Raw genomic sequence first — 8,739 nt, 5'->3', positions numbered from 1 at the left:
TTCAGTAGAATCTTGCTTTCATGTGAAATCAGTGATATTGTTCTATAGTTTCCACACTTTGTTGGGCCATCCTTTCTTGGAATGGGAACAAATATAGATCTCTTCTGATCAGTTGGCCAAGTGGTTGTTTTCCAGATTTCTTGGCACAACTTGGTGAGCACTTCCAGGGCAGTATCTGTTAGGTGAAATACCTCAATTGGTATATCATCTATTCTTTAGCCAAATTATGCATAACAATAATCTAGAATAAAATGTGCATTACAAAACAAATTGTGGAATAAGAATTGAGGAAAATTTGGATCAGTGAATGAATGAAAATCTATTCTGTAAGCTTTCACCAAAAAAACAAAAAAATCACAATCTAAAAAATGTAACAGGGAGTTACTTGCTTTGGGTAGAGTAATGGTTATTCCTAAATGCTATTTTAGCCTGCCTCTAATAAGTTAAATAATACGGAGATTGTTGAAAATTTGTAAATCTGTGCATCAGGTTATATCCTTTTTCACTGTCATTCAATATTTATTTATGCTCATCACATCAACACATTAAAAACATGATTCTGGCAATTGGTTCACAAAAATCCTTTGGAAAAAACAGAACGCATCTTCCTGACTAAGAAACTCAGCAAAAGTAAAAGAAACATTCTTTCTTTGTTTTACAATCCCTCCACCGAGGTCCACTCCACTATACAGCCTCTGTTCTGGACTCCTGTCATGACAAAAATCCCTAATAATTTTCCCTCTTAAGCAGTTTTCTCCCTCATCTGTTTCAATGAAGTATATGTTATTGAACCTATCCTTCTCAGTCTCCTCCCAACCCCGAGGTCAGTCCTACTTTAAAAGAGGGTAGTGTACTAGGGGGAAGATTGGGGAGGGTTGGGAGGGGATAGAAGTGCAACAATGAATGGATGAAAACAAAAATCTCTGTAAATTTCCATTGAAATTAATAATAAATTTTAAAAAATATGCAAAGCTAAAGAACTAACCATTCCATCACACATGATAAAAAAAAGAATGGACTTCCAAAACATAGTGAAAAGTATATATATACAAAACCAAGAGCCAATACCTTTCTCAATGAGAAAGACTAAAAGTACTTTCCTTTGGAACAGTGACCAGGCAAGGATGTCCACTGTCACCACTTCTATTCAATATTGTATTGGAATTAATTGCTAGGGCAATACAACAAGGGAAGAAAATTAAAGCATACAGATTGACAAACAGATGGATAAACTGTCACTTTATGAAGATAATATGATAGTGTACACAAAAAATCCCAAGGTCTCAACAGGAAAAAAAAAACCACCCCAAAACCAACACCACAAACATCTGTTGAAACTAGTGGACCAGTTTATTAACGTGGCCGGATACAAAATCAATATCTAAAAGACAGAGAGGTTCCCCTACAGTAACAAAGAGAACTAACTACTGACTGGAAGAGATCTAAATTTGTACCCATTCCAAAGAAAGGTGATCCCACAGAGTGTGGAAATTATCAAACAATATCATTAATACAAGTAATATTTTGCTGAAGATTATCCAAAATTGACTGGAACAGCACATCAACAGAGAACTACCAGAAGTGCATGCTGGGTTTAAATGGGGCCTTGGTACTAAGGATATTGTAGCTAGTGTTAAATGGATCTTGGCTGGAAGCAAAGAGTACCAGAAGAATGTCTATCTTTGTTTTATTGATTATGCAAGTGAATTTGACTGTGTGGATCACAACAAACTGTGGCTAACTCTGAAAAGAATGGAATCCCAGAACACTTGATCTTCTAATGCAAAACCTATACTTGGATCAAAAAGCAGTCATCAGAACAGAGCAAGGAAACACTGCATGGTTCAAAATTGGGAAGGGTGTACACCAGGGGCTGTATCCCGTCTCCATACCTTTTTAATCTTTATGCAGAACAGGTTATCTGGGAGGCTGGGCTTTATGAGAAGAAATGTGACATCAAGTTTGGAGGAAGAATCATCAACAATCTGCCTTATGAAGATGACAGAACCTTGTTTGCTGAAACTTAGGAGGACCTTAAGCCCTTGTGGTGGAAGGTCAGTGACTGCAGTCTTCAGTATGGATTGAGACTCAATATCAAGAAAAAAAGATTCGTACCACTGGGCTGATTGGCAACATCATAATGGATGGTGAAGAGATTGAGATTGAGATTGTTCACAGTTTTGGTTTGCATTGATCCACAGTCAAAACTCTTGGCACCAGCAGCCTGGAAATTAAAAGATGTATTGCGATGGGAAAGTCTGTGGTTAGAGACATCTCTAAAGTGCTGAAGTGCAAAGATGTCAGTCTGGAGACTAAGGCATACCTGATACACGCCACAGTCTTTGCAATCACTTACTATACATCGGAGAGCTGGACAACCACTATGGATGATAGAAGGAGAATTGATGCCTTTGAGCTGTGGTGTTGCTGAGGAGTATCGAATACACCATGGACTGCTAGGAAAACAAACAGGTTTGTCCTGGAGAGGGTGATCGGGTTGCTCCTTGGAGGCAAGGATTCTGAAACTTGGGCTGACATACTTTCAAAATGTTGCAAGGAAGAACCAGTCCTTGGAGAGGGACGTCATGTTTGAGAGGGTGGAGGGACAGCACAGGAGAGGAAGACCTTCAATGAAATGGATTGATTCAGTGACTGGGGTAATGGGGGTAGGTGTATCAGAGATGATGAGAATGGCACAGCATATGGCAGAGTTTAGGGCTTTTGTACATAGGGTCGTTATGAGGCCCAGGTGACTCAAGGGCACATAACAACAACAACAACAACCAAGAAAGCAATAAAACTAGACTACTATTCACAACACAAATTGAGATACTGGGAATGGATCTAAACAAAGACTAGAAGTTAGCCCCATTCAGGATACTGCGCTCTACTAAACGACAATTCTTCTCAAGTGCACATGATACATTTTCCAGAATTGATCCTACGTTAGGACACAAATCACATTGAAATGACACAAAATAAATTTAAGGTCATAATACAATACTTATACTCCTCTGCCTTAAAAAGAAAAATACAGTAACTGCATTACAAAATGAGAAACAAGACAAAACACAAACCATGGAAAGACTTTTCACAAGGTTAAGGCAGTCAGATTGCAAAAACAATGGTCTGTATCAGACCCACCTTAGTCTCCAAAGAGATACCATTGCTCTTCAGCACTTTGGAGAGGTCCCTAACAGCAGACTTTCCCATCACAATAGTGAGGAATAGGTATTGGAGAGGATGTGGAGAGTTGAGAACAGTGCTGGTTGCATTGTAAAATGGTACAACCACTCTGGACGACAGTTTGATGTTTCCTCAAAAATCTGAATATAGAAACGCTGTATGACCTACACTTTATTACTAGGAATATGCCCAAAGGAAATTAGAACTGTTCTTTTTTCTGAAATATTTAAGGAAATTTTTACCCAAATTGTTGCTGCCTTTCTACTTCTGATACAGCTGCCTCCTTCTTTGGGGTTTTTATCACACTCAGGACATAGTTATCACACTGTATCTTTTGCACAGTAATAAATGGCTGTGTCCTCAGATCTGAGGTTTCTCAGCTCCTTGTAGGCTGTGTCTGTGGAGGTGTAACTGCTCATGGTGACCCTGTCCTGGAATTTCTGTGAGTAGTGTGTATTATCATCTCCTGGGTCAATTCAGCCCATCCACTCAAATTTTTGTCCAGGAGTCTGTCTCACCCACTACATATACTTGCTGGTCAAAGTGTATGTTGAAGCTTTGCAGGACACCTTCACTGATGTCTTAGGCTTCTTCATCTCAACCCCAGAATGTACTAGTTGGATCTCATCATGAACACCTACAGAGAGGAAACAGGGTGACTGAAACACACCTTAAATAACCACCTTCATATATATCCTCTGTCCTAGAAATGAAGAATGTCTTATCTGTAGTCATTGCCCCTAAGAAGAATATTCTCCAAATCCAGTCTATGATGAGGCATCTGTGTTCTCAGTGGATTCTGGAGGGGAGGGTAATGATGAGTGGAACACAGATCTATGCATATGTATCTTAATAGACCTTATGTGATTTGCATATTTAAACAGCTGACAATTTAAAAACTCAATAATTGTCTAGCCTGAGAAAAACAAAGACACTTAAATGATTCTACTGTTGTTGTATACCACAGAGTTGGAAGTGACCCATAGCTGACCCACATGCAGGTTTCCAGAGGCAATAATGGAACAAGAGATTGCCCATCCTTCTCCCATGGAGCAGCTGGTGGTCTTGAACACTGTGCCTTTGGAATTGCAATATGGCTTCTTGCCACTAGGCCACCAGAGCTATAGAAAGCTAAAAATATAAGTCTTACTCCCTATATTGTCCCCAAACACTCTGTAAGCAAAGCTCTTCACACTACATCACAAGCTTTTGACCTCAACTCTAAATAGTTCAAAGATCACCTAGAAATGCTTGGACTCCAACTTGGATTATGATGTTGTGCAGGTTTAAGGACTTCATTCAAGTTTTCTCAGGTCCAACAGGTGATGATCAACTCAGAAGGAATGGCATTGTCCCAGATGAGTGTCTGGAAGGTTCCTGGGCATCTGTGAAATCTGCTTTGCATCCCAAGAAAATATCAGTAAGTTCTGGTGTCGGTGCCTTAAGAGTACAGGCAATACACTAAAAAGATGCTTATTTCTCAGAGCAGCATTGCAATGAGTGACACGGGATTGTGTTATTAAACACCTGAATGTTTTTCTTGTTAGGTGTAATAAAATTGCTTATGATTTATAGCACTCTAAGAACAACAGATAGAAACTTTACCATATCACTAAAAACAGAAACTGCAGTATCACAGTTACAAAGACTTTTTTTTTGGAAGTAATTTTGAAAACTTTGATTTCTGTTCTCAGATCCACACAGAATTTCTCAGACTGTTATGTAATTTCTGTTACTCTTCATCTTTTGGCATCTACACAAATTGATTTATCATTAAATTGGTTGATGCACTTGTCATAAACTGCTGGGTCATATGGAATTTCTATGTTCAGTTTTGTGAGGAAGTGCCAAACTGGCTTGTAGAGTTTTTGTCCCATTTTACAATTCCACCAACAATGTTTAAGAGTTCCTATCTCCCTACATCCTTTCTCTTTACAGTTCATGGAATTTCAGTATTCCTTTCACATAAAACAACTCAAAAGCATCAATTCATCTCTCATTCTTACTCATTTTCCAGACAGAAATGCATAAAAAATGTGTGAAGGGGAAGGTGAAATGGACAAAAGACGGTAAGCACAAAAAGATCAAGGGAAAAGAAGACAATAAGAAATACAAGTTAAAATGAGCAATCTTCTTTTGTGTGATTTCCAGCCTTTGAAAATGTGCTAAAACCTCAGCTAGGTGCTGGTTCCAACTTGACCACCACAACAAAGAGATATAAAATAGCATATACTACCTTGCAAGAGGGAGCTCTGCTGGCCTCATGGCAAGAAGCTGCACTACAATCCTGAAGGTATTTATTTGGTTCAAAAACGCCGGCTGCTCTGCCAGAGAAGGATGGACAATCACCTCCCATGTGATTAACTACCTCAGGAAAACTACTGGAAGGTTAGTTATGGGTGGGTTCTGACTCTACAGCATGCAGCAACAACAACAACAACTTCCTTCAAAAAGAAACCATGTTCATTAGTTGGTAGGGAATTGTGCTGCCATCTAAAGTCAAGCGGTACAATCTAAGTTACTAGGCTCGATAGAAATGTGTGAAATGTTTTAATAACATGAATAACAAGGAAATTTGAGTTTAAACAGAGAAAGGCATTCCAGTTGAATACACTTCAAAAGAACAATAGTACTACACATACGTGTGTGTGTGTGTGTGTGTGTGTGTGTGTGTGCTGTTTCTGTTATGTGCTGCCAAGTTGCTTGTGACTCATAGCAGCCCTATGTCCAACAGCTCTGAGCCCTGCTCTAACTTGAGCCAATTTCATTGTCTCTGATACACCTACCTCAATCACCCAAGTCACTCAGTCCAACTTATCCAGGGCCTTTCTCTCTTACGCTGTTCCTCCACCCTCACAAGCACCTTTCCAAGGACTGGTCCTTCTTTGCAACATGCCCGAAGTATGCCAGACAAAGTTTGTTTGAACTCCATAGTATATTCAATACTCTTTTTCAGAATCACAACTCAAAGGCATCCATTCTTCTTCTATCATAGTTATTGTACAGCTCTCTGATACATAGCAAGTAATTGAAAAGACTATGGCCTGGACCAAAGGCACTTTATTCTTGAGACTGACATTGTTGCTCTTCAGTACTCTAGAGAGGTCCCTGACAGCATATTTTCCCAGTGCAACCCTTTTGATTTCCTGGCTACTGGCACCAGGAGTGTTAATTGTAGAGCCAAGCAAGATGAAGCTGTTAAGACTCTCAATAATACTGCACTGCATTGAAAAACAAGAAACTCATGAAATATTATTCCAAATGGGTGGCCTTGGAGGACATTATGCTGAATGAAGTATCTCAGTCACAAAAGGATAAACACTGCGTGGTGCCACTGTTGTAAAACAGGACTGATATGGGGGTTGGGGGGAGACTGAGAAAGATGGATTCAATAATGTATATTGCATTGAAACATATGAGGGAGAAAACTGTTTAAAAGGGATATGTGATTAGGTATTTTTGTCATGACAGGAGTCCAGAGCGAAGGCTGCATAGTGGAGTGGACCTGGGGGGGGGAGTTTGTAAAACAATGAAAGAACTTTTCTTTTACTTATCCAAGAGGGTAGTTTACTAGGCGGGAGGGTTGGGAGGGGAGAAAAGTGCAACAATGAATGAATGCAAATCCAAAGTCTCTGTAAATTTTCATTGAAATTAATAATAAATTAAAAAAGAACAAGAAAAAGAAAAGAATCTCAGTCTCTTCACTGTCTTTCATGATGCTGTCCAATTGGTCAAGGGGTGAAAATTTTTGTTTTCTTGATGCTGAGCTTCAATCCATATTGAAGGCTGTACTTCTTGACCTTCTGCAGCAAATGCCTCAATCCTATTCTGTTTTGCCAAGCAGGGTTATGTCCTCCAAATAATGCAGGTGGTTGATGAATCTTCCTCCAAACCAGAAGCCACTTCCTCCTCAGAGCTCCTGATGTGGGTGTTTATATATAAACACATGCTTGGAGAAAAATGAGCAATCTCCTCCTGTGTGATTTATTACCTCTAAAAACCCACTGGAAGGTCAGCTATGATTTGGTCCCAAATAGATGGCATTCAATTGGAACCAACTCATAGTTGATATTGCAGCGTGTTTTAGAGGCAATAAATTACATATGGGCAAGGGGGCAAGATCCAATGGAGATTAATTTTATAAAGCATACCCTGTGAGAATAATTGTATAAAATACGATGTGAATGAAGAATAGTGTGAAGTACAATGTATAAGAACTTTGTAAGCAAATAAACAAAATAATCGGGAACACCCCTTTAAAAAAATCTCATTGGAGAGGATTTTCCCATCTCTGTCCAAGCATATATTTATATATAAACACACACATAGGAAGCTTGGAAGCAGGAATGGCATCCACTTTTGAAACAATTTTGCTTCCAGAAACTCTATGAACTTGGAGATATGATGAATGTTATACAAGTGTTCAAGTCTTTCGTTCATAGGGTCGCTATGAGTCATCTACGACTCAGCGAAACTTAAAAACTCTGCTCTTTCTCTACATATCAGTGTTGTTGAGTTGGATTTGATTCATAGTGGAATATCCAACAATATTTCAGAGCCTAAAATCCCGGGGGAGGAGATTTCCCATCTTTCTCGCACAGAGAAGCTGATGGGTTTGAACAACTTAACTTTGGATTGGCAGCATCTGAGCCATGACTAAACATCTTGAGAGAAGGAATCTCTGCTGCCAGGAGCCTCAGGATCATATTATCACTGCACACAAAGCTCAACTACCACAGTTTTCCAAAAAGAAAATATTGCATTAAGTTTTGAAAATACAAAATTTTACATTAAATCTCTATTGAGGTCTAAAAATCTTGTGGTAAAATGCATTTATTGTCTCTACTCATCTGGAGAATCAAGGACAGAAGAAAACAATTATCTCCAAGAATGAATGGAGAATTTGAACCTTTGCTTCAAGAGTCTTAATTCTAGAAGAATTTGATGGTTCATGGTCACAATTGTTTGTTAGTATAAAATGGATCACTATAGTTGTTTTTGAAGTAAATGAATGAAAAATGTGGAACAAAATTAAAAAAAACACACAGTCATAAACACATTCAAGTTTATTGGTATAATAGAAACTAATGGAACCCTTTAGAATAATGAAAAATGTTATTCTTTTACATCTTTCAAGCCTGGAAGTGAAGTTCATTTCAGTAGTCAACTAACAGCCAATTGATCAATAACAACAAACAAATACATTTTAAAAAAGTAGTAAGCAAACTAAATCACCATTGTCATCATATAGAAAAAGAACAACAATCTAACCCATAGCCACTAGGAGGAAGGGAATCATAAGAGTAAAGGCTGAAATCAATGGACTAGGAAATAGAAAAAGAATTGAGAGTATAGAGAACATTGTATATTCGAATGAAATAACTCAATCACAAAGGACACGTCCTGTGTTAATTTACTACTGTGACGGGGAATTTAGTTGCTGTATGGGGAGGGGCGTGGGAAGATTCAAACGGAAGAGGTAGACACAGAACACTATAATGTCAGACAAGTAGGATTAATTTTGGAAGAATAGAGACAATAAAGCCATTGTAA

At 38.5% G+C, this 8,739-nt stretch overlaps 2 gene segments (V, D, J or C); both read right to left on the bottom strand.

The window, feature by feature from the left end:
• The window catches only part of LOC102847983, a 10,510-nt gene extending 9,517 nt beyond the window's left edge, over positions 1-993 (bottom strand). Inside the window, 1 exon segment of the V gene segment in view lies at positions 986-993. Coding sequence covers positions 986-993 — 8 coding nt within the window.
• Positions 994-3,506: 2,513 nt separating this feature from the next.
• The window catches only part of LOC102847580, a 15,187-nt gene continuing 9,954 nt past the window's right edge, over positions 3,507-8,739 (bottom strand). The window contains 1 exon segment of the V gene segment in view: positions 3,507-3,823. Within this exon segment, the coding sequence occupies positions 3,507-3,823 (317 nt within the window).

This window comes from Elephantulus edwardii, unplaced genomic scaffold (assembly GCF_000299155.1).
Source record: "Elephantulus edwardii isolate Elephantulus edwardi_28Jun2011 unplaced genomic scaffold, EleEdw1.0 scaffold00325, whole genome shotgun sequence".
NCBI classification, from domain to species: Eukaryota; Metazoa; Chordata; class Mammalia; order Macroscelidea; family Macroscelididae; genus Elephantulus; species Elephantulus edwardii.
The sequence above is the reverse complement of the archived record's forward strand: the minus strand, read 5'-3'. Positions and strand labels throughout refer to the sequence as shown.